The sequence below is a fragment of the Pristiophorus japonicus genome, chromosome 2 (genome assembly GCF_044704955.1).
Source record: "Pristiophorus japonicus isolate sPriJap1 chromosome 2, sPriJap1.hap1, whole genome shotgun sequence".
In the NCBI taxonomy this organism is placed as follows: domain Eukaryota; kingdom Metazoa; phylum Chordata; class Chondrichthyes; family Pristiophoridae; genus Pristiophorus; species Pristiophorus japonicus.
The window spans coordinates 175,498,134-175,525,493 of record NC_091978.1 but is presented as its reverse complement, the minus strand read 5'-3'; the positions used below and the strand labels follow the sequence as shown (position 1 = coordinate 175,525,493).

The following is a 27,360-nucleotide window of genomic DNA, read 5'->3' as shown; positions in this document are numbered from 1 at the left end:
ATAAAAAGAGGGGGCTCAGAAATATAATCAATAAATTCCCTGTATAATGCCAAACTAGTATACAGTCTACTCTTATTCAGTCACTTAATGCAAATAACATGCTTTATTTCTGTCTATTTATGTTACTTAATTTGAATTACTGGATAATTTGAATTTCTTTGAGCAAAAGATTACTTTGAATTATCATCCGAATATGCGATGAAAGCGATTTATCACTACAGAATATGGGACATTAAAAGGAATAGAGATTTTTTTTTTATCTTACTCTTTGTTTCCAATTTTTAGGATAACTTGTTTGTCTATCCTTTCCAATCGAGATGTATGTTTGCCTTTCTTCTGTACTTTTACCAGAATTTACCAGATTGTGTTATTGTCTTTGATAGTTTCCCATATATAATGATTTTCCACATAAAATGTTTAATCACATACAACAGCCTCTTTTCCCTTTCTGAAAATTTTTGGCATGTAAATGCACTTGGGTTTCATATCAATTCTCTAATATAAAAGTGTTTATTATATATAAAAATCAATGTTTATCTTTGTTTAAAAAATTCACCTATAATATGCACATGACCCACATTTCCATGGGTTATATTATCTAAAATTAAATGATGGAATATTGCAAAATAGACTTCTGCTCTTGTTGGATTAATGATAAAATAATTTTATCTGTTTGTCACATTGACCAATATGTATTTTCCAGGGGTGACTATGTGAATGCATTGGCACATTATGAAAAAGGGATGACCGGAGATAATAAGGCAAGACATTGTAATCTAATGGAAAATAACAAAAGCATTATGTGATTGCAGTAATGAACTTCAAGTACCTCGCTTTATTTTTATTTCAAAAATAATCTTCTCAGACAATTTTAAACCAAGGATTGCACTAAATCCTCAAAATATTCTAGAGTAAACCAGATTTCCGAATTGATGTATAATGGTCCAGAATGATTGATTTTGATTATAGTTGTACGTATCAGGTGTGGATAAGTAGGTAGCATACTCACCTCTGAGCCAGAAGGTAGTGGCTTCTAGGCCCACTTGAAAAACTTGAGCACAAAATCCAGGCTGACACTTCAGTGCAGTACTGAGGGAGTGCTGTCTTTCAGATGAAATGTTAAACCAAGGTTCTGTCTGCCCTCTCAGATTATTTTGCACTATTTTGAAGAAGAAAAAGGGAGCTCTGCCTCATGTCCTCGCCAATATTTATCATTAAAACAGATTATCTGGTCAATATCTCATTAATGTTTGTGGGACTTTGCTGTGAGTGAATTGGCTGCCACGTTTCCTACATTACAAGTGACTACACTTCAAAAGTTTTTCACTGACTGCAAAACATTTTGGGAGGTCCTGAGGTCGTGAAAGGTGCTATCTAAAGGCACTATATAAATCCAAGTCTTTTTGTTCTTTTTAGCTATGTTTTATTCATACCACAAAGTCCAGTTTTTGAATTTTCTTAAAATTTGGAGGATTTATTTTCCTCTGTGCAATTTTAATAAAAAATTATAATCAGTAACTTAAGCAAATTGCTGATTTGCAGCTTGCCTCTTTTCCCTTATATAGCATTTTTGTTTGTGTGGGCCTCTCCTACTTTTTCTCTCTCTTCCCCAACGTACACTAATTTCTGTTTACTAAATGAAGGTGATATTACATACAATATACAGCACAGAAACAGGCCATGCAGCTTAAAGCTACAGGAGAATTTGAATATACTTGGGAATTGAGCAGACAGGTGGCAGATTAAATTCAATTTAGAGAAATGCAAAATGGGACTAAAATCCAGGAGGAAACCATTACTTAAATGGAAAGAAAATAAAATGCATGAAAAATGAAAGAGATTTGGGGCTCCTGATTGACATTAAATTGAAGCTATAGCAACAAAGCTCGGTGGCAGTGAGTAAAGCAAATCATTTGTTGGGTTGTAATAAAAGGTTAATATTGAGCCAAAATGGTGAAGTAATCATTAGTGCATCCGCACTCTGAATACTGTGTACAGTTCTGGTCACTCGAAAGGGAGTAAATTCAAAACTAATCTACAGAAACAATATTTCAGTGAGCGAGTGGTCAATCTATAGAACAGGCTCCATAGGGAGATGGTGGAAGTAGTTAGTATTGATTCACTCTAATGTAAATCAGAAAATAAAATTTTGGGATACAGTATCTGACTAATTTGAGAGATAACATGTCGGAACAGGCTCGAGGTGCTGTATGACCTACCCCTGCTCCTATTTCTTATGTTCTTGTGGTTCGCAAAGCTCACTACTGGGGTTTTTCTTGTGTCATGTCTGGATCTGTTGCAAAATAATTGATAGAGATGATTGCTATTAGTCAATAACTCCGTTATCATTGTTTCTGTGACTACCAGGATGGTAGAAGGTGAACTAGATGGACCTTAGTCCTTTTTCATCTAGCAATTCCTATGTTCCTTTAAGTCTTCAGTTCTGATGAATATTATACACCCAAAACATCATAACCTGCCTCTTCTCTTTCCAGACAGAGCTGTTCTGTAGTACCAGCATTTCCTGTTTTTTTTATTTCAAGTCATTTCCATCCACTATTTCACCTATTCTGGATTTTTCCCTCATTCTAAAATGGATTAATGAAAATAGGGAAGTTGAAAATCCGCAAGGGTGTGTTTTCCTATATAAATGATAGAATAAGCCCACTTGAGACTTCTACCGCTGACTTCAAATAGATGGCAGTGATTGGTGTATGTGCATTATGGGCATTAGGATTTCCACGGCTCAGTCTGAGTTTTGCACTGGAGATCACTGAGTTCTGAAGTTGGATAGAGAATTCTGCATTTTATAACTCGGCGGAACTGCTCTTAGCCAGCATTTTTTTTGCAACCTTTTAAATATATAAAGAATAAAAACAGGTTATTAATTCTTTTGCCACAAGAGGGGAAATGATTGACCTTTATGTGTAACTATTTGCTGTTTGGGACTACTTGTTTTTTGCATCCTATAATTTGCATTGTCTAGTGTACTTGCAAGGCTGTACTTTTTGTACTATGTTTTATTACTGAGTGAATATTAACTCACATGTAGCACTTTGATACCCTTTTGAGAGATATGATCATATCTTTCTTTCTTGTTGTTCTATGTTTAATGTTTACACTGCCGACATTAGTTTTCAAAATTTCCTTCATTTTAGTTATTAATGAACACCATTGCTGCAGTTTATGATGTTTTTAAATTTCCATATAAGAGTATAGAATTATCGGCCAAGATAGCCTGTGATCTTCCCTAAAATGTGCCACTGCCTGCAGTATTAGTGACATGTTTTTCTCACCTAATTTTCTTGTATCTCCAGACAACCTTTATGTACATTTTTATTCTTTTTCTATCATTTTCTCCCCTTTGTTCCTCCTTCTCTCCTGACGACATTGACATTGTTGTGTATGGAGAAAGAGTCAGACTGAACACTGTGAGCTCAAAGTAAAGTGTGACCTTAGTCTTTTTTGCAGGTCTCCAGAGTGCCTCTCCTCCTTAAATACCTGTGCTCCCAAGGGATTATGGGATCCCTTGGGACTCTAGGGGAAGAGCCCTCTGGTGGCTGTACAGAGTAAATACAAGTCCACATATATAACAACACTACCCGCTCCCCCCCCGCACAAAGTCAATAGTGTAACTATTTACAATGTGAGTCGATCTGGGGCCCTTTTTGCCCTGGTTGATCGTCTCGGTGTGAAAGCTGGTGGTGTTGAATCATTTCTTGGGCCCTCGCTGGGCTGCTGTGCAGCTGGCCTTGTTGGGCTGCCTGGTGTGTTAGGCCCTGCTGGGCTGCTGTGGATGATGGGTTTTGCTTCATGGCCAACCGTGGTGCCGGTTGCCACTGGTGTGTATGTTGGGGGATCAAAAAAGGTAGGGTCCAAGGTGGGTTGCTCAGGAAAGTCCATGAATCTGAGTTTGATTTGGTCCAAGTGTTTCCAGTGAATGAGTCCATTTGCAAGTTTGTCCCGAAACACCCTGCTCACCTCTTTGGCCACGACAGTGCCGGGAAGCCACTTGGGACCTTGTCCATAATTGAATACAAATACAGGATCATTGATTTCAATCTCACGTAATACATTTGCGCTATCATGGTATGCACTTTGTTGAAGCCGCCTGCTCTTTACCTGTTCATGTAGATCAGGGTGAACTAATGAGAGCCTTGTCTTAAGTGCTCTTTTCATGAGCAGTTCAGCAGGTGGGATCCCAATGAGTGAGCGGGGTCTCGTGCAGTAGCTAAGCAAGACTTGGAATAGGCGAGTCTGCAGTGAGCCTTCAGTTACCCTCTTCAAGCCTTGCTTGATGGTTTGCACTGCTCTTTCTGCCTGACCATTGGACGCTGGTTTAAACGGGGCAGATGTGACATGTTTGATCCCGTTACGGGTCATGAATTCTTCGAACTCAACACTGGTAAAACATGGTCCGTTGTCGCTCACCAGGACATCGAGTAAGCCGTGAGTGGCAAACATGGCCCGCAGGCTTTCAATAGTGGCATCGGATGGGTTAGCGGACATTATCTCACAATTCAATCCACTTGGAATACGCATCTACAATCACAAGGAACATTTTACCCAAGAATGGGCCTGCAAAATCGACATACCCTAGACCACATTTTGGAGGGCCAAGACCATAAACTTAGCGACGCCTCCCTGGGTAGATTGCTTAACTGCGAGCATGTATTACATCTGTGAACGCAAGATTCTAAGTCCGCATCGATACCAGGCCACCACACGTGGGATCTGGCTATCGCTTTCATCATTACGATGCCTGGGTGGGTACTGTGGAGGTCATTGATGAAGGTGTCTCTGCCTTTCTTAGGGACCACTATTCGATTGTCCCTCAGAAGGCAGTCTGCCTGTATAGACATTTCATCTTTGCGCCGCCGGAACGGCTTTATCTCTTCCTGCATTTTCACTGGGACACTGGACCAGCTCCTGTGTAGCACACAGCTTTTGTCTAGAGATAATAAGGGGTCCTGGCTTGTCCAGGTTTTGATCTGCCGGGCAGTGACGGGTGATTGCTTACTTTCAAATGCTTCCATAACCATGGCTAGATCTGTGGGCTGCGCCATTTCCACCCCCGTGGTGGGCAATGGCAGCCTACTGAGAGCATCGGTGCAGTTTCTGTGCCTGGCCTGTGGCAGATGGCGTAGTTGTATGCGGACAATGTGAGCGCCCATCTCTGGATGCGGGCCGATGCGTTGGTATTTATTCATTTTCTCTCGGAAAACAGGGATATAAGTGGCTTATGGTCAGTTTCCAATTCGAATTTTAGCCCAAACAGGTATTGATGCATTTTCTTTACCCCATAGACACACGCTAACACTTCTTTTTCAATCATGCTGTAGGCTCTCTCGGCCCGTTAGACAGACTCCTGGATGCATAAGCAACCGGTTGCAGTTTCCCGAAATCAATAGCTTGTTGCAATACACATCTGACGCCATATGACAACGCATCACATGAGAGTACCAAATGCTTACATGGATCAAACAACACAAGCAATTTGTTTGAGCATAACAATTTTCTTGCTTTTACAAAGATTTTCTTGGCTTTTGCCCCAAACCCATTCGCCCCCTTTTTGTAGTAAAACATGTAGTGGTTCTAGCGGTGTGCTGAGACACGATAAGAAGTTACCAAAGTAGTTCAGGAGTCCCAGAAACGACCGTAGCTCCGTCACGTTCTGTGGCCTCGGTGTGTTCTCGATTGCCTCCGTCTTCGCGTTGGTGGGCCTGATGCTGTCCGCCGCAATCCTCTTTCCCAAGAACTCCACTTCAGGCGCCAGGAAAACGCACTTCGAGCGTTTTAACCTGAGTCCCACGCGGTTGAGTCGACTAAGAACCTCCTCCAAGTTCTGCAGGTGCTCAACTGTGTTCCGACCTGTGACCAAGATGTCGTCCACGGTGTGTGGGACCGATTTCAGTAAACTTTCCATGTTTCTCTGGAATATCGCTGCCGCTGATCGGATTCCAAATGGGCATCTGTTATAAACAAAAAGACCTTTGTGCGTGTTGATGCAGGTGAGGGCCTTCGATGATTCCTCCAGTTCCTGCGGCATGTAGGCTGAAGTCAGATCAAGCTCCGTGAATGTCTTTCCTCCCGCCAGCATTGCAAAGAAGTCAGCGGCCTTTGGTAGTGGGTATTGGACCTGCAGGGAGAATCAATTGATGGTTACTTTATAATTGCCACAGATTCCGACAGTGCCATCTCCCTTGAGGACTGGGACAATAGTGTCATGTTTGTAACCTTCACATAACTGTAACCAATATGTAACAACACTGTACACTGCATACAACTGTGAAATACACATCTTGACCACAGCGGGTGAACTTGTGGGAGACACTTCTCACCTGGTCAGCCAGGTACTTAAAGGGAGGTTCCATGCAGGCTCAGCACTCCTTGGTCCTGGGAATAAAGGTGCAGGTCATGTAGTGACCTTGTCTGCAGTATATGCCTCATGTGACTTTATAGTACAGTGCAGAGACACCACATTTGGCGACGGGAAATGGGAATCAACAACTCACAAGAATGGCCACCGGTAGCACAGATGAAAGGTACTGTGTTGGTGAGAACTAGGACGATTTTGTTGCGAGGCTGCAGCAGAGCTTTGTCACGAAGGACTAGCTGGGAGAGGCAGCAGCCGACAAGCGAAGGGCGCACCTACTGACCAGCTGTCGGCCTACGACGTACGCGCTGATGAAAGACCTGCTCGCACCTGAGAAGCCGGTGGACAAAACCTTTGAGGAGCTCAGTAAACTGATCGGTGAGCACCTCAAACTGGCGAGCAGTGTACACATGACCCGACACCAATTCTATTCACAGACGTCGGGAGGGACAAAGTATACCGGACTTCGTTGCGGACCTTCGGCGTTTGGCCAGCCTCTGTAAGTTCACAGATTCCTGCGGGGGGAGATGTTAAGGGATTTCTTCATTGAGGGCATTGGTCATGCCGGGATTTTCAGGAAGCTTATTGAGACCAAGGACTTGACTTTGGAGAGGGCAGCTTTGATAGCTCAGACCTTCATGGCAGGGGAAGAGGAGACCAAGATAATTTACGCGAGCAGTCCTGGTTTCAACGTGGCGATGAACCAAGGAGTTAATGTTGTAAAAGCGATACAGAACCCCGCAGGCAGGCAAGGGCAATTCGACACTGCCCAGACAGGCAAGGGCAATTCGACACCGCCCAGGCAGCAACAGATTTCAGGGTGGGACAGGAACAGAGACAATGGCAGGAGGATCGGCAATTCACACAAACACAGGGGACAATGCGTCCCAGGATGGGACCATTGACACACAGCAACAGAGTGATCAGGAGTAATCAGAGAGGAATGCCTGGTTACAGTCCCTTTGTCCAAAACAATCTCAGCTCATGCTGGAGGTGCGGGGGCAGACAGAATGCGAAAACCTGCAGGGTTCAACATTTTATCTGCAGAAGCTGCAAATTCAAGGGACATTTGGCCAGAATGTGCAGAAAACCCGTAGCAAGGTTAGTTTACGAGGCAGAGGAACCAGACGAAGAGTCTGCAAGGCAGTTGGATGCTTGGGGCATAGCCATGGACGCTGAAGTCCAGCGGGTTCATGTGGCAGACATCCACAGCTCATACACTAAAACGGCGCCAATTATGATGAAAGTTCTATTAAATGGCATCCCGGTACGCATGGAGCTGGACACAGGAGCTAGCCAGTCACTTATGAGTGTCCAACAATTCGAAAGATTATGGCCACTCAAAGCTAGCAGACCCAAACTAGAACGCATTGAGATGCAATTACGAATGTACACCAAAGAGATCATCCCAGTGCTCGGCAGTGCAAATTTGGTGGTCACACATAATGGATCAGAGAACCGGCTGCCACTCTGGATTGTCCCGGGGAATGGTCCTGCGCTTTTGGGGAGGGGCTGGCTAGCTGAGAGGAACTGGAAATGGGGGGGCGATGTGCACGCCATTTCATCTGTGGAGTGAAGTTCATGCTTCAGGTCCTACAGAAATTCGAATCACTATTTCAGTCTGGGGTCGGGACCTTCAAGGGCACCAAAGTAGTGATACGCATCACCCCGGACGCCAGACCAGTGCACCACAAAGCCAGAGCCATGCCGTATGTGATGCGTGAGAAAATTGAGATGAGTTGGACAGGCTGCGAAGGGAGGGCATAATATCGCCTGTTGAATTCAGTGACTGGGCAAGCCCCACCATCCCTGTCCTTAAATCGGATGGCTCGGTCAGGATTTGTGGCGTCTACAAGGCCACCATCAACCGAGTGTCACTACAGGACCAATACCCGCTTCCGAGAGCGGAGGACCTTTTTGCCACGCTGGTAGGCGGCAAGCTGTTCACTAAGTTGGACCTCACTTCGGCCTACATGACCCAGGAACTGGCCGAAGAATCCAAGCTACTAACCACCATCACTACACACAAGGGGCTATTTGTATACAACAGGTGTCCATTTGGCATTCGTTCAGCAGCCGCTATCTTCCAGAGGGACATGGAAAGCTTGCTTAAATCCATTCCTGGCACAATCGTATTCCAAGATGACATCCTAATCACGGGTCGAGACACCAAGGAACACCACCACAACCTGGAGGAGGTGCTACGCCGACTGGACAGAGTAGGCTTGTGACTAAAGAAGCCCAAGTGTGTGCTTTTGGCCCCAGAGGTCGAGTTTTTGGGCAGGAGGGTTGCCGCAGACGGGATCCGGCCTACCGAATCCAAAACGGAGGTGATCCGTCGTGCGCCCCAGCCCGGCAACACATCGGAGTTGCGGTCATTCCTGGGACTCTTAAACTACTTCGGGAACTTTCTGCCGAACTTAAGTACATTGTTGGAGCCACTACACGTGCTCTTGCGTAAGGGTTGCGAATGGTTTTGGGGGGACTGTCAAGAACGGGCTTTCAATCGGGCGTGGAACCTGCTTTGTTCTAATAAGCTGTTGACCTTGTACGACCCCTGTAAGAAACTGGTTTTAACGTGTGATGCATCATCCTATGGGGTTGAGTGTGTGTTGCAGCAGAGTAATGATGAGGCCAACTTCAACCTGTGGCTTATGCCTCCAGGTCGCTCTCCCAGGCAGAACGGGGATATGGGATGGTTGAAAAGGAAGCACTCGCATGTGTCTATGGGGTAAAAAAGATGCACCAGTACCTTTTTGGCAGAAGGTTCGAGTTAGAAACGGACCACAAGCCATTAACATCCCTGTTGTCCGACAGCAAGGCTGTCAATGCCAATGCGTCAGCTCGCATACAGCGATGGGCTCTCACGCTGGCTGCGTATGATTACACCATACGGCACCGGCCAGGCACTGAAAATTGCACTGACATGCTCAGCAGGCTCCCACTGACGACCACCGAGGGGGCGTCGGAGCAAAGCGCGGAGATGGTCATGGCCGTTGAGGCTTTTGACACCGCAGGCTCCCCCATCACAGCCCTCCAGATCAAAATCTGGACCAACAGAGATCCCCTCCTATCACTGATAAAGAAATGTGTCCTAACTGGGGATTGGGCGCCCGCACACGGAGCATGCCCCGAGGAGGTCAGACCGTTTCACAGACGAATGGATGAGCTCTCCATCCAAGCCGACTGCCTACTATAGGGCAGCTGGGTAGTCATACCCCAGAAAGGAAGGGAAGCTTTCATCAGGGAACTCCACAGCAAGCACCCAGGCATTGTGCTAATGAAGGCCATTGCCCGGTCACAATGTATGGTGGCCGGGAATTGACTCAGACCTGGAACACTGGGTACGCAGGTGCACGACGTGTGCTCAGCTGGGAAATGCCCCAAGGGTGGCCCCCCTCAGCCTGTGGCCCTGGCCCACCAAGCCATGGTCACGCATTCACGTAGACTACGTGGGCCCGTTTATGAGAAAAATGTTCCTGATTGTTGTCGATGCATACTCAAAATGGATCGAGTGCATCATATTGAATTCGTGCACGACATCCACCACTGTGGAGAGTCTGCGCACTGTATTTGCGACCCACGGCTTGCCAGACATCCTAGTTAGCGACAATGGCCCGTGCTTTACTAGCTATGAATTCCAGGAGTTTATGTTGGGTAATGGTATCAAACACGTCAGGACAGCGCCGTTCAAGCCGGCTTCCAATGGCCGGGCGGAACGTGCGGTTCAAATTATAAAACAGGGCATGCTGCGAATTCAAGGACCCTCCCTTCAGTACCGCCTATCGCGCCTCCTGCTAGCCTACAGGTCCTGCCCGCATTCGCTCACGTGAGTCTCGCCCGCGGAACTACTCATGAAACATGCGCTTAAATGCAGCTGTCCCTCATTCATCCTGCTCTGTCGGATATTGTTGAGGGCAAGCGCCAGTCCCAAATCGAGTGCCATGATCGCAACTCAGTGGGGAGATGCATAGAAATCAATGACCCTGTATTCGTTCTCAATCACACATTGGGACACAAGTAGCTTGAGAGCATTGTAATCGGCAAAGAGGGGAATAGGGTCATAGTGGTCAGACTTAACAATGGGCAGATATGCCGCAAACATCTGGACCAGGTAAAGAAAAGGTTCAGCATGGACACTGAGAAACCTGAAGAAGACCATGGGATGTCAACCACACCACTGCCAGTGAACGAGCATCAAGGACATTCACCAGCATGCGCAGTCCCTGCGGACAGGCCGGAACCAACTCAGGCGACAAAGACACATGCCACGGCTCAACCACCAGATTGGTTGGTGCTCAAGACACAAAGAAAGCTTTTCGACCACCAAGATTTGTTGGAGCCTTATCGCGGAAACAGCCCACTAACAAAGGAACAGGCCGAATACATGATTTTGCTCTTTTAGTTGTACTGCCTCAGGCAAAGGACAGTTGAACTTTTTGGTGCGAAAAGAAGCATTTTGCAGGTATGAGAGTGGCAGGTTTCGGCTGCCATCTCTCCTCCTCTTCCACGCTTACTCGGTTCGTTGAGACACACAAGGACTGAGTACTCCGTCTGGGACGGAGTGAAGAAACACCATCTATGAGCAAAGTGAGCCTCGCTATTTCGACTAGGAAGCTGACCTTGAGACTGGACTTGAATACCACAGATTCGTACAGAACCAGAAGATACGCCTCATCAGGAGAAGCAGCGAGTAAGCCAGAGGAGTAATTGGTGAGCATTTATCCCAGCCCACACATCTTTAAGACCACCACATAGTGTGAAGAGGTGTTGTGTGTTCCAACCAAGCCTTAGGGGTTTAGTGGGGAGGTTTTTGCATGGATTGTAAACGTACGCACAATTCTGTTGGACAGACTTGGTGTGCACTTTTGAATCTGGATCTAGCTATAACTGTGTATTTCTGTTCATCACTATAATTCCGGTATCTAGAACTGTTGTAAGGGGGGGTTGATTAAAAACCACCAAGGGCAAAACCACTTACATGGACTTGGTGTAAGTTAGGACACAAGCAGCCGAGTTTTGGATGACCTCAAGTTTACATAGGGTAGAATGTGGGAGGCCAGCCAGGAGTGCATTGGAATAGACAAGTCTAGAGGTAGCAAAGGCATGGATAAGGGTTTCAGCAGCAGATGAGCTGAGGCAAGGGCGGAAACGGTTGATGTTATGGAAATAGGCGGTCTTAGTTAAGGCGCGGATATGTGGTCAGAATCTCAACTCGGTCAAATATAACAACATAAGAAATAGGAGCAGGAGTAGGCCATTCGGTCCCTCGAGCCTGCTCCGCCATTTAATACGATCATGGCTGATCCGATCATGGACTCAGGTCCACTTCCCTGCCCGATCCCTTGTTCCCTTATCGGTTAAGAAATTGTCGATCTCTGTCTTAAATTTATTCAATGTCCCAGCTTCCACAGCTCTCTGAGGCAGTGAATTCCACAGATTTACAACCCTCTGAGAGAAGAAATTCCTCCTCATCTCAGTTTCAAATGGGCGGCCCCTTATTGTAAGATTATGGTACCAACGATATAGGTAAAAAAACAGGATGAGGTCTTACGAGACGAATTTAGGGAGCTAGGAGCTAAATTAAAAAGTAGGACCTCAAAAGTAGTAATCTCAGGATTGCTACCAGTGCCACGTGCTAGTCAGAGTAGGAATCGCAGGATAGCTCAGATGAATACGTGGTTTGAGGAGTGGTGCAGAATGGAGGGATTCAAATTCCTGGGACATTGGAACCGGTTCTGGGGGTGGTGGGACCAGTACAAACCAGACGGTCTGCACGTGGGCAGGACCGGAACCAATGTTCTAGGGGGAGTGTCTGCTAGTGATGTGGGGAGGAGTTAAACTAATATGGCAGGGGGATGGGAACCAATGCAGGGAGACAGAGAGAAGTAGAATGGGGGCAGAAGCAAAAGCTAGAAAGAAGAAATGTAAAAGTGAAGAGCAATCTAAGGCAAAAAGCAAAAAGGCCACATTGCAGCAAAATTCTATAGGGGCAAAGTGTGTTCGAAAGACGAGCCTGAAGGCTTTGTGCCTCAATGTGAGGAGTATTCGGAATAAGGTGGACGAATTAACTGTGCAGATAGCAGTTAACGGTTATGATGTAATTGACATCACGGAGACATGGCTCCAGGGTGACCAAGGCTGGGAACTTAACATCCAGGGGTATTCAACATTTAGGAAGGATAGACTGAAAGGAAAAGGAGGCGGGGTGGCATTGCTGGTTAAAGAGGAAATTAATGCAATAGTAAGAAAGGACATTAGCTTGGATGATGTGGAATCGATTTGGGTGGAGCTACGGAATATCAAAGGGCAGAAAACGCTAGTGGGAGTTGTGTACAGACCACCAAACAGTAGTAGTGAGGTTGGGGACAGCATCAAACAAGAAATTAGGGATGCGTGCAATAAAGGTACAGCAGTTATCATGGGTGACTTTAATCTATGTATTGATTGGGCTAACCAAATTGGTAGCAATGCGGTGAAGGAGGATTTCCTGGAGTGTATTAGGGATGGTTTTCTAGACCAATATGTCGAGGAACCAACTAGGGAGCTGGCCATCCTAGATTGGATGATGTGTAATGAGAAAGGACTAATTAGTAATCTTATTGTGTGAGGCCCCTTGGAGAAGAGTGACCATAACATGGTAGAATTCTTTATTAAGATGGAGAGTGACACAGTTAATTCAGAAACTAGGGTCCTGAACTTAAGGAAAGGTAACTTCGACGGTTTGAGGCGTGAATTGGCTAGAATAGACTGGCAAATGATACTTAAAGGGTTGACGGTGGCTAGGCAATGGCAAACATTTAAAGATCACATCAATGAACTTCAGCAATTGTACATCCCTGTCTGGAGTAAAAATAAAACGGGGAAGGTGGTGCAACCGTGGCTAACAAGGGAAATTAAGGCTAGTGTTAAATCCAAGGAAGAGGCATATAAATTGGCCAGAAAAAACAGCAAACCTGAGGACTGGGAGAAATTTAGAATTCAGCAGAGGAGGACAAAGGGTTTAATTAACAGGAGGAAAACAGAGTACGAGAAGAAGCTAGCCGGGAACATAAAAACTGACTGCAAAAGCTTCTATAGATATGTGAAAAGAAAAAGATTAGTGAAGACAAACGTAGGTCCCTTGCAGTCAGATTCAGGTGAATTTTTTATGGGGAACAAAGAAATGGCAGACCAATTGAACAAATACTTTGGTTCTGGCTTCACGAAGGAAGACACAAATAACCTTCCGGAAGTATTAGGGGACCTAGGGTCTAGTGAGAGGGAGGAACTGAAGGATATCCTTATTAGGCAGGCAATTGTGTTAGGGAAATTGATGGGATTGAAGGCCGATAAATACCCAGGGCTTGATAGTCTGCATCCCAGAACTTAACGAAGTGGCCCTAGAAATAGTGGATGCATTGGTAATCATTTTCCAACAGTCTATCGACTCTGGATCAGTTCCTATAGACTGGAGGGTAGCTAATGTAACACCACCTTTTAAAAAGGGAGGGAGAGAGAAAGCGAGTAATTATAGACTGGTTAGCCTGACATCAATAGTGGGGAAAATGTTGGAATCAATTATTAAGGATGAAATAGCAGCGCATTTGGAAAGCAGTGACAGGATCAGTCCAAGTCAGCATGGATTTATGAAGGGGAAATCATGCTTGACAAATCTTCTGAAATTTGTTGAGGATGTAACTAGTAGAGTGGACAAGGGAGAACCAGTGGATGTGGTGTACTTGGATTTCAAAAGGCTTTTGACAAGATCCCACACAAGAGATTGGTGTGCAAAATCAAAGCACATGGTAATGGGGGTAATATACTGATGTGGATGGAGAACTGGTTGGCAGACAGGAAGCAGAGAGTCGGGATAAACGGGTCCTTTTCAGAATGGCAGGCAGTGACTAATGGAGTGCCGCGGGGCTCAGTGCTAGGACCCCAGCTCTTTACAATATACATCAATGATTTAGATGAAGGAATTGAGTGTAATATCTCCAAGTTTGCAGATGACACTAAATTGGGTGGCAGTGTGAGCTGTGAGGGGGTCGCTAAGAGGCTGCAGGTTGACTTGGACAAGTTAGGTGAGTGGGCAAATGCATGCCAGATGCAGTATAATGTGGATAAATGTGAGGTTAACCACTTTGGGAGCAAAAACGCGAAGACAGAATATTATCTGAATGGCGGCAGATTAGGAAAAAGGGAGGTGTAACGAGACCTAGGTGTCATAGTTCATCAGTCATTGAAAGTTGGCATACAGGTACAGCAGGCGGTGAAGAAGGTCATTTAGGACTGAGACGAGGAGAAACTTCTTCACTCAGAGAGTTGTTAACCTGTGGAATTCCCTGCTGCAAAGAGTTGTTGATGCCAGTTCATTGGATATATTGAAGAGGGAGTTAGATATAGCTCTTGCGGCTCAGGGGATCAAAAGGTATGGAGAGAAAGCAGGAAAGGAGTACTGAGGTAATGATCACCTATTTTCTATGTTTCTATGCCCCCTAGTTCTAATCTCCCCGATCAGTGGAAACATTCTCTCTGCATCCACCTTGTCAAGCCCGCTAATAATCTTACACATTTCGATAAGATCACCTCTCATTCTTCTGAATTCCAATGAGTAGAGGTCCAACGTAGTCAACCTTTCCCCCTAAGTCAACCCTCTCATCTCCGGCATCAACCTAGTGAACCGTCTCTGAACTGCCTCCAAAGCAAGTATATCCTTTCGTAAATATGGAAACCAAAATTGTATGCAGTATTCCTGGAGTGGCCTCACCAATACCCTGTATAACTGCAGCAAGACTTCCCTGCATTTATACTCCATCCACTTTGCAATAAAGGCCAAGATTCCATTGGCCTTGCTTATGACTTGCTGTACCTGCATACTAGCCTTTTGTGTTTCATGCACAAGTACCCCCAGGTCCCGCTGTACTGCAGCACTTTGCAATTTTTCTCCATTTAAATAATAACTTGTTCTTTGATTTTTTTTTCTGCCAAAGTGCATGACCCCTCACTTTCCAACATTATACTCCATCTGCCAAATTTTTACCCACTCACTTAGCCTGTCTTTGTCCTTTTGCAGATTTTGTGTGTCCTCCTCACACATTGCTTTTCCTCCCATCTTTATATTGTCAGAAAACTTGGCTACGTTACACTCGGTCCTTTCTAGGTTGCAAACAGTGGTTCAGCATCAGACAGGAGCTAGGGAGAGGAATGGAGTCAATTGCTAGAGAACAGAGTTTGTGGTGGGGAACGAAGACAAAATGGCCCAGAAATTCCTCTGAGTGTCTTCTCGCGGGCAATTGCCTCCTCGCTGGGATATTTTTTACGAATTTACCTGGTGGTCTAGGAGGCCTTCTCCTCCCGCACTGCGAAGCGCGCTACCGTGCAGAGGATCCCGACGCAGAAGATGCAGTCATGTGTGACTGCTCAGCCAATCGGGTAAACATTTCACAGGTTCCCATTAATCGCACTGAGACTCGCGTATCTACGAATTCTCAGTGCTATTAATGGGAACAAAAGCAATCACACAAAATAATTTAAAAAAAACAGACCACACATATTTAAAATTAATTGAAATTAAAGTTATTATGTTTTATAAAAATAAAATATTTTCCCGATTTTTAAAAAAGTTTTTTTAATTATGGTTAAAAATAAACTTACCGTAGTGGGGAGGGTTTTTAAGAATAAAATGTGTTTTTATAACTTTATTTTAAAATGTTTTTGTGTATTTTTAAACACTTGCGCCTGTAAAAGTAGGCTATACGCCTGCTTTTTCAGGCACAAGATTTTTGAGGACATTTGCTGGGTAAGATATGCATAAATATCGGAAATCTTGCCCTGCAAGTGTCCTCACTCCCGATCTGCGAATGATCTGTCAAGCTAGAAACGTGACAGATCGGAAAAGCTGGATTTCAGCACATTGCGCGCTGAAAACCGGCTTTTCTGATGCCTTCCCAGGTCCGTAGAAACTTCGTACGGACCCGGGACATCGGAATTGTCTTCGCTCTTCCCAATATTTAATTGGAGGAAATTTCTGCTCATCCGGTACTGGATATCAGACAAGTAATCTGACAATTTAGATACAGTGGAGGGGTGGTGGTTGTTGTAATAATAACAGTAACAATGATCCTTTAAAAAAGGAGGCGAACAAAAAGCAGGAAACTGTTGTGAGAATGCTGGGGCTCATTATTAAGGAAGCAATAGCGGGACATTTGGAAAAACATGATTCAATCAAGCAGAGTCAGCATGGTTTTATGAAAGGGAAATCACGTTTGACAAATTTGCTGGAGTTCTTTGAGGATGTAACGAGCAGGATGGATAAGGGAGAACCAGTGAATGTGGTATATTTGGATTTCCAGAAGGCATTCGATAAGGTGCCACGTAAGAGGTTACTGCACAAGATAAAAGCTCACGTGGTGGGTGTAATATATTAGCATGGATAGAAGATTGACTAAGTAACAGAAAACAGAGTCTTGGGATAAATAGGTCATTTTCCGGTTGGCAAATAGTGACTAGTGGGGTGCCGCAGGGATTGGTGCTCGGTCCTTGACTATTTACAATCTATATTAATGACTTGGATGAAGAGACCGAGTGTAACGTAGCCAAGTTTGCTGATGATACAAAGATGGGTGGGAAAGCAAATTGTGAAGAGGACACAAAAAATCTGCAAAGGGATATAGACAGGCTAAGTGATGTGATGTTATCCACTTTGGCAGAAAAAATAGAAAAGCAAATTATAATTTAAATGGAGAAAAATTGCAAAGTGCTGCAGTACAGAGAGACCTGGGGGTCCTTGTGCATGAAACACAAAAGGTTAGTATGCAGGTACACAAGTAATCAGGAAGGCAAATGAAATGTTGGCCCTTATTGCAAGGGGGATAGAGTATAAAAGCAGAGAAGTCCTGCTACAACTGTACAGGGTATTGGTAAGGCCACACCTCGAGTACTGCGTACAGTTTTGGTTTCCGTATTTAAGGGAGGATTATACATGCATTGGAGGCTGTTCAGAGAAGGTTCACTAGGTTGATTCCGGAGTTGAGGGGGTTGACTTATGAGGACAGGTTGAGTAGATTGGGCCTATACACATTGGAGTTCAGAAGAATGAGAGGGGATCTTATTGAAACTTATAAGGTAATGAGGGGGCTCGGCAAGGTGGATGCAGAGAGGATATTTCCACTCAGGGGAAACTAAAACTAGGAGACATAGTCTTAGAATAAGGGGACACCCATTTAAAACTGAGACGAGGAGAAATTTCTTCTCTTAGAGGGTTGTAAATCTATTGAATTCTCTGCCCCAGAGAGCTGTGGAGGCTGGGTCATTGAATATATTTAAGACGGAGATAGATAGATTTTTGAGCGACAAGGGAGTCAAGGGTAATGGAGAGCGGGCAGGGAAGTGGAGCTGAGTCCATGATCAGATCAGCCATGATCTTACTGAATGGCGGAGTCGGCTCGAGGGGCCAAATGGCCTAATCCTGTTCCTATTTCTTATGTTCTTATGTAGATGATGAACAGCAGCACCACTTGGCTATTCTTTCTTTCTTTCTCTCTCCCTCTCTCCTTCTCCTTCTCTCCCTTTACCTCTCATTCCCTCCCCCATAGATCCTCTGGGGTTGGCCTTGTATACCCAACTTTCCCCTCCCAGGGACAGAGAAGCCTCAACTCCACCTTTCAGCAGCATAGTCCCCTCAGTATCGTTGCACTGCTAAGACTTAATCATTTCACAGTCCCAACAATTACAATAGGTACAATTATAATTTATCTCTAAGACCACTTACTTCCACCTCTGCAATATTGCCTGCCTTCTTCATACCTCACCCCCACTGACGACATCCATGCCTTCATTGAATATATTCAAGTCACAGATAGATAGATTTTTAACCAATAAGGGAATTAAGGGTTACGGGGAGAGGGCGGGTAAGTGGAGCTGAGTCCATGGCCAGATCAGCCATGATCTTGTTGAATGGCGGAGCAGGCTCGAGGGGCTAGATGACCTACTCCTGTTCCTAATTCTTATGTTCTTATGTTCATTGCTACTGCCTGGCTCAAGTTCTATAATGTGCTCCGTGCCAGTCTCCCAAACTCAAATGATCAATGTTCTGCACATCAGTACATTTCTTGTCCACAGTGTGTCTATCTAATTAGTTTTCCATGTGCTAATTGTTGTTTTTCTTGTATGTTCTTTTCTGCATAGTACCTTGATCATGATGAAGCGTGTTTAGCTGGAGTTGCAAGGATGTCAATACGGATGGGTGATATTCGACGTGGAGTCAACCAGGCAATCAGACACACCAGCAGAGTTCTGAAGAAAGACTGTGGTGTTATTCTAGAGAGCATGAAGGTATAAGATGATCCCTGGATAAGTCAGTGGATAAGTGGAACTACAGGGCATAAGAGAAGTCCCAGCAAACTCAAGTAGCAGGAATGATATTAGAATTATCAAGACAAACTATGGAAAAGGTACCAAGATTGGAGCCCTCGTTGCTCCTCACAAGGACTAGTTTTTAAAGAAAGTGTGTTTATGTTGGTGGAGATTCAAGATAGTAAGTGCAATACATAGTACAAAACAAGAATTTTTGGGACTCTTTGCTATACTTGATAATGTTGGTTAGTTTAGGGATAGCATGATGCCTCTGAGCGATGGGGTTGTAGATTTAAACCCAGCCTAGAAAATGTACTTGCTATCTAATAGATAGGCAGTTGGCAGAGGTGATTCAATCTGAGGCATTCTCATGTTCCACTAGGAACTAGCTCAGAATGGTATTAACAATAGGTCACAAACTTGTTTTTTTTAAAGGAACTGGTTGGGGACTGGTGTGTGCCACAGAGGCTTCCTATGAAACCAAGAAAAATATATATCAAGTATGTGCAGATGTATAATGTGTGTACATTTAACAAGTTATTTTCTTGACATAACGCCTTCAAAATCAAATCTCTCATTAGAAAAAAACTTCTAAAAAATACATTTATGCAGGTTACATACATAACAAGAACAATTAATATTGATAGCATTTTTCGGAACTGGACACTAAATATATTCAAAAAGGAGTTAGATGTAGTCCTTACTACTAGGGGGATCAAGGGGTATGGCGAGAAAGCAGGAATGAGGTACTGAAGTTGCATGTTCAGCCATGAACTCATTGAATGGTAGTGCAGGCTAGAAGGGGCGAATGGCCTACTCCTACACCTATTTTCTATGTTTCTATGACAGGGAACCGATTGAGTGCAGTTATTGGGGCTAAAATTCCAGCCTCACCGAGTCCGTATGAAGTGCGCACAGACCCGGCGAGGCTTCACAAAAGCCGGTTTTCGGGGAACAATGCGCATGCTTTTCTGATCTGTCAAGATTTCTCTTAACAGATTCTCCGCATCCCCAAGAAAGGACATTCGCGCGGGAGAGATTGGGCTATTTGCCCATCCCTTGCCCAGCAAATCTCCTTCAAACTTTTATGCCTGGTGAAAGCAGGCACATAGCCTACTTTTACCAGCGTAAGGGATTTAAATTTAAATACACATTTTTATAGTAAAAACCCTGTCCATTAAGGCAAGTTTATTTTTAACACTTAAAACACACACAAAAAAATCCCCCCCCCAATTTTTTTTCTAAAACATTTAATTACATTTAATTTCAATTAATTTTAAATATGTGAGGTGTTTTATTTATATTATGCAGTGTTTGGGTGTTTTAGCGGGGTTTCTCATTGAATGGGAACTCACACAAACAGAGTTCCCATTATTAGCAATGAGAATGCTGCATCGTGATTGGTTGTCCAGGCCTATGTGACTCCAGCTTGGGCTTGCATACCTCGAAGACAGTGCCCCATGCACTGCGCAGCGAATCTAGGCCTCCGACCGGGATCTTGCGTTTCTCCAAGACCAACAGGTAGATTCATAGACTTTTTTCTGGGTCGGAAGCGTTCGTACAAAGGAAGCCTCCAACCTCAATTTTAGGCCCGCTATGTTTGTTTCTGCTGAGAAATATTTGTAGTCACATCACTAATAAACCGATGTAAGAAAAACGTAATTGTCATTGGCCCGGATATTCCAGGGCCTATGACCGTGAACGCACAGCGTACGTAAGTGCTACGCATGTTCCGGGTTTGCACATGCGATGCACATGTGCGAAAATCAGAACTTGCGATCTGTCAAGTTGCCACAGGAAATGGACATTTGCTGGTGCAGAGTCGAATGCCCACGAAACCCTTACACCTGGCCAAAGCAGGTGTATGGCCTTTTACCAGAGTAAGGGTTTAAATAAATATTGAGAGAATATTTTTCAAATGATTTAATCATTCAAAAACCTTTAAAATGAGTTTGTTATTTTTGGCCCCATGAAAAATGTTTACATTTATTTTTCAAAAAGTTAAACTTTTGTTTTAAATGTTTAATTAAATTGTATTTTAATTAATTTTGACCATGTGATGATTTATTTTTAATTAAGTGCTGTGATAGTGTGTTTTCTAGGGGATTCCAATTATGCTTATGAGGATTCCGTATATAAATGGAATTCCCATCAGCATAATGGGAATCCCCCTTTGTGATTAGTTGGCCTGGCCCATGTACATTCCTGTCTGGCGTAAAAATAAAAAAGGGAAGGTGGCTCAACCGTGGCTATCAAGGGAAATCAGGGATAGTATTAAAGCCAAGGAAGTGGCATACAAATTGGCCAGAAATAGCAGCGAACCCGGGGACTGGGAGAAATTTAGAACTCAGCAGAGGAGGACAAAGGGTTTGATTAGGGCAGGGAAAATGGAGTACGAGAAGAAGCTTGCAGGGAACATTAAGGCGGATTGCAAAAGTTTCTATAGATATGTAAAGAGAAAAAGGTTAGTAAAGACAAAGGTAGGTCCCCTGCAGTCAGAATCAGGGGAAGTCATAACGGGGAACAAAGAAATGGCGGACCAATTGAACAAGTACTTTGGTTCGGTATTCACTGAGGAGGACACAAACAACCTTCCGGATATAAAAGGGGTCGGAGGGTCTAGTAAGGAGGAGGAACTGAGGGAAATCCTTATTAGTCGGGAAATTGTGTTGGGGAAATTGATGGGATTGAAGGCCGATAAATCCCCAGGGCCTGATGGACTGCATCCCAGAGTACTTAAGGAGGTGGCCTTGGAAATAGTGGATGCATTGACAGTCATTTTCCAATATTCCATTGACTCTGGATCAGTTCCTATGGAGTGGAGGGTAGCCAATGTAACCCCACTTTTTAAAAAAGGAGGGAGAGAGATAACAGGGAATTATAGACCGGTCAGCCTGACATCGGTAGTGGGTAAAATGATGGAATCAATTATTAAGGATGTCATAGCAGTGCATTTGGAAAGAGGTGATATGATAGGTCCAAGTCAGCATGGATTCGTGAAAGGGAAATCATGCTTGACAAATCTTCTGGAATTTTTTGAGGATGTTTCCAATAGAGTGGACAAGGGAGAACCAGTTGATGTGGTATATTTGGACTTTCAGAAGGCTTTCGACAAGGTCCCACACATGAGATTAATGTGCAAAGTTAAAGCACATGGGATTGGGGGTAGTGTGCAGACATGGATTGAGAACTGGTTGTCAGACAGGAAGCAAAGAGTAGGAGTAAATGGGGACTTTTCAGAATGGCAGGCAGTGACTAGTGGGGTACCGCAAGGTTCTGTGCTGGGGCCCCAGCTGTTTACACTGTATATTAATGATTTAGACGAGGGGATTAAATGTAGTATCTCCAAATTTGCGGATGACACTACGTTGGGTGGCAGTGTGAGCTGCGAGGAGGATGCTATGAGGCTGCAGAGCGACTTGGATAGGTTAGGTGAGTGGGCAAATGCATGGCAGATGAAGTATAGTGTGGATAAATGTGAGGTTATCCACTTTGGTGGTAAAAACAGAGAGACAGACTATTATCTGAATGGTGACAGATTAGGAAAAGGGGAGGTGCAACGAGACCTGGGTGTCATGGTACATCAGTCATTGAAGGTTGGCATGCAGGTACAGCAGGCGGTTAAGAAAGCAAATGGCATGTTGGCCTTCATAGCGAGGGGATTTGAGTACAGGGGCAGGGAGGTGTTGCTACAGTTGTACAGGGCCTTGGTGAGGCCACACCTGGAGTATTGTGTACAGTTTTGGTCTCCTAACCTGAGGAAGGACATTCTTGCTATTGAGGGAGTGCAGCGAAGGTTCACCAGACTGATTCCCGGGATGGCGGGACTGACCTATCAAGAAAGACTGGATCAACTGGGCTTGTATTCACTGGAGTTCAGAAGAATGAGAGGGGACCTCATAGAAACGTTTAAAATTCTGACGGGTTTAGACAGGTTAGATGCAGGAAGAATGTTACCAATGTTGGGGAAGTCCAGAACCAGGGGACACAATCTAAGGATAAGGGGTAAGCCATTTAGGACCGAGATGAGGAGGAATTTCTTCACCCAGAGAGTGGTGAACCTGTGGAATTCTCTACCACAGAAAGTTGTTGAGGCCAATTCACTAAATATATTCAAAAAGGAGTTAGATGAAGTCCTTACTACTAGGGGAATCAAGGGGTATGGTGAGAAAGCAGGAATAGGGTACTGAAGTTGCATGTTCAGCCATGAACTCATTGAATGGCGGTGCAGGCTAGAAGGGCCGAATGGCCTACTCCTGCAACTATTTTCTATGTATCTATGTGATCCCAGGGATGCTTGCAATCTGCATGCACCCCTGGGATACGTGAGCCTTTTCGCAGACTTATGCTTGCAGGCCCAGGAGCGCGAGTCTTCAAAGGTAAGGAGGCACCAGGTGGGTGCAGAGTTTACTTGCAGTTCGGAGGCATTTGCCCATGGCAAGCCTCTGACCACAATTTCCAGTCCAATGTGTTGACAACAGTGTCCTGGTAATGTGGTTTTCCTACTGTGGTCTTTTTTTGTTGAAGAATTATGAAGGAAGATGACCTAGTTAAACGATTCATGGATAGTAAGGTAACTATTGTTTTCATTTGTCAGCTGAACATAAAAGGAAACCTTTATCTCTTGCTAGGAAATTAACTACATGGACTGTTAATATTGGGCAATAACTGTCCCCCGGTTTCAGTGCTTTCAGGAAGAGCACACATTTATTAGGCCGAAAATTGCTGTGAGAGGCTTCCTTCAAACGAACTCCTCCGGCCCAAAAAAAAAGTCTACGAAAATACCTGGAGGTCCCGGAGGAACATAGGCTTCCGGTCGGAGGCCTTCATTCACTGCGCAGCGTACAGGAACATGTCTTCCAGATACGTACACATATGCTGGAATCACGTGGGCCTGGACCAATAATCACTGTCTAGTATTCTCATTGATAATAATGGGAGCTCTATTTGTACGGGCTCCCATTACTGTCAATGAGAATACGCCCCCTAAAACAAGAAAGAACACAATAAATTCAAAAAACACGTCACATATTTAAAATCAATTGAAATTGAATGTAATTACCTGTATATGTTTCAGAAAAAAAATTGATTTTTTTTAATCGGTTTTAATAAGGTTAAAAAAAAACTTAGCTTAATCAAGAGGGTTTCTAATATAAAAATGGGGGATTAAATTTAATTTTTCTTTGTTTTAAAATCTCTGCCCCGTAGATGTCCTTCCTTGCGGGGATGAGTAGGATCTGACAAAAAAGATTTTGACAGATCGGAAAAGCCAATTCTCAGCGCATGCACGTCACACGTCGAAAACCGGCTTTTACACGGCCTCACAGATCATACGGACCTGGCAAGGCCAGAATTTTCGACCCATTGTGTATCATACATACTGCTATTTGTTAGTAATCAAGTCCACATATGCATAAACACATAAAGTCTTGATGTATGCAAGTTGTTACTAAACCCTAATTTTGCTCCAGAAATATACTTACTTTCTTACATATAGGTTTGGTTTTTGCTTGCTTGACCTGCTGCAAATCATAAGACATGCATATTTTCCTGTTTCATGAGCAATTTCAAATGTTTTGAACAGAAAGGTAATTGCTATTTAGGATACTCCTAACACATTGGGCTCAATTTTCCCCAGTGATTCGCGTGGTTTTTTTTGAGCAGGCTAAGTTGAAAAACCACAGTTTACCCAATCAATTTACACCAGTGTAAGTCAATTAGTTACGATTTTTTTAGGTCCGGTTTTTTTCAGCCAAAGGGGGTGTAACCAGCCACCTACGCCAATTAGGGAAGTTTGGCCAGGTGAGAATTACTCCAGTTGTGCTTAGGCCACCGTATGTGGCCTCTGCAGAAAAACCTTTCCTAGAGTTAAGGAAATCGGCGCAGGTAAGGAAATCGGCGCAGCAGCTGCCCAGACACACTTAAAATAATTGAAAAACACAGAGCAGCAACTTACCTCCAACCCCGCCCGAAGGCTGTCGGGGAGTCCCATTCTTAGTTCCCGGTTTACAAAAACAGGAAGGCTGTTCGATCCTATTCTCGGTTCACTCTCAAAGTCACACACACACACATACACACACACAGCGCGAGACAGACAGGCAAGCCCTTTGGGCAGGATTGGAGGTAAGTTGCTGCTATGTGTTTTTCAATTATTTTAATGTATTGGGAGCTGGCTGTATAGAAACATAGAAAATAGATGCAGGAGTAGGACATTCGGCCCCTCGATCCTGTACTGCCATTCAATAAGATCATGGCTGATCATTCCCTCAGTACCCTTTTCCTGCTTTCTCTCCATACCCCTTGAGCCCCTAAGACGTAAGGACCATATCTAACCCCCTCTTGAATATATCCAATGAATTGGCATCAACAACTCTCTGCGGTAGGGAATTCCATAGGTTAACAACTCTCTGATTGAAGAAGTTTCTCCTTATCTCAGTCCTAAATGGCCTACTCCTTATCCTAAGACTATGTCCCCTGGTTCTGGACTTCCCCAACATCGGGAACATTCTTCCCGCATCTAACCTGTCCAGTCCCGTCAGAATCTTATATGTTTCTATGAGATCTCCTCTCATCCTTCTAAACTCCAGTGAATAAAGGCCCAGTTGATCCAGTCTCTCCTCATATGACAGTCCAGCCATCCCTGGAATTAGTCTGGTGAATCTTCGCTGCACTCCCTCAATAGCAAGAACATCCTTCCTCAGATTAGGAGACCAAAACTGAACACAATATTCCAGGTGAGGCCTCACTAAGGCCCTGTACAACTGCAGTAAGACCTCCCTGCTCCTATACTCAAATCCCCTAGCTATGAAGGCCAACATACCATTTGCCTTCTTCACCGCCTGTTGTATCCTGCATGCCCACTTTCAGTGACTTATGAACCATGACACCCAGATCTCGTTGCACCTCCCCTTTTCCTAATCTGCCACCATCTAGATAATATTCTGCCTTCGTGTTTTTGCCCCCAAAATGGATAACCTCACATTTATCCACATTATACTGCATCTGCCATGCATTTGCCAACTCACCTAACCTATCCAAGTCACCCTGCAGCATCTTAGCGTCCTCCTCACAGCTCACACCGCCACCCAGTTTAGTGTCATCCGCAAACTTAGAGATATTACACTCAATTCTTTCATCTAAATCGTTAATGTATATTGTAAAAAGCTGGGGTCCCAGCATTGACCCCTACGGCACTCCACTAGTCACTGCCTGCCATTCTGAAAAGGACTCATTTATCCCGACTCTCTGCTTCCTGTCTGCCAACCAGTTCTCTATCCACGTCAATACATTACCCCCAATACCATGCGCTTTGATTTTGCACACCAATCTCTTGTGTGGGACCTTGTCAAAAGCCTTTTGAAAGTCCAAATACACCACATCCACTGGTTCTCCCTTGTCCACTCTGCTCGGTACATCCTCAAAAAATTCCAGAACATTCGTCAAGCATGATTTCCCTTTCATAAATCCATGCTGACTTGGACCAATCCTGTCACTGCTTTCCAAATGCGCTGCTATTTCATCCTTAATGATTGATTTCAACATTTTCCCCACTACTGATGTCAGGCTAGCCGGTCTATAATTACCTGTTTTCTCTCTCCCTTTTTAAAAAAGTGATGTTACATTAGCTACCCTCCAGTCCATAGGAACTGATCCCGAGTTGATAGACTGTTGGAAAATGATCGCCAATGCATCCACTATTTCTAGGGCCACTTACTTTAAGTACTTTGGGATGTAGACTATCAGGGGATTTATCGGCCTTCAATTCCATCAATTTCCCTAACACAATTTCCCGCCTAATAAGGATATCCTTCAATACTTCCTTCTCACTAGACCTATTGTCCCCTAGTACAATCGGAAGGTTATTTGTACCTTCCTTCGTGAAAACAGAACCGAAGTATTTGTTCAATTGGTCTGCCATTTCTTTGTTCCCCATTATAAATTCACCTGAATCCGACTGCAAGGGACCTACGTTTGTCTTCACTAATCTTTTTCTCTTCACATATTTAAAGAAGCTTTTGCAGTCAGTTTTTATGTTCCCTGCAAGCTTCCTCTCGTACTCTATTTTCCTCCTCTTAATTAAACCCTTAGTCTTCCTCTGTTGAATTCTAAATTTCTCCCAGTCCTCAGGTTTGTTGCTTTTTCTAGCCTCTTCCTTGGCTTTAACACTATCCTTAATTTCCCTTGTTGACCATAGTTTAGCCACCTTCCCTATTTTATTTTTCTCCAGACAGGGATGTACAATTGCTGAAGTTCATCCATGTGACCTTTAAATGTTTGCCATTGCTTATCCACCGTCAACCCTTTAAGTATCCTTTGCCAGTCTATTCTTGCCAATTCACGCCTCATACCGTCGAAGTTATCTTTCCTTAAGTTCAGACGCTAGTTTCCGAATTAACTGTGTCACTCTCCATCTTAATAAAGAATTCGACCATGTTATGGTCACTCTTCCCCAAGGGGCCTCGCACAACAAGATTGCTAATTAGTCCCATCTCATTACACGTTACCCAGTCTAGGATGGCCACCTCTCTGGTTGGTTCCTCAACATATTGGTCCAGAAAACCATCCCTTATACACTCCAGGAAATCCTCCTCCACCGCATTGCTACCAGTTTGGTTAGCCCAATCAATATATAGATTAAAGTTGCCCAT

The 27,360-nt window shown here is 44.2% G+C and overlaps 1 protein-coding gene across 3 annotated transcripts in view; it reads left to right on the top strand.

Moving 5' to 3' along the window:
* Positions 1-27,360, top strand: part of wdr19 (WD repeat domain 19) — a 207,555-nt gene that overhangs the window by 97,535 nt on the left and 82,660 nt on the right. For all 3 annotated transcript variants that reach the window (XM_070870424.1, XM_070870419.1, XM_070870426.1), the window contains 2 exons: positions 704-761; positions 18,545-18,691. In XM_070870424.1, coding sequence (XP_070726525.1) covers positions 704-761; positions 18,545-18,691 — 205 coding nt within the window. The remainder of the gene's footprint in view (positions 1-703; positions 762-18,544; positions 18,692-27,360) is intronic.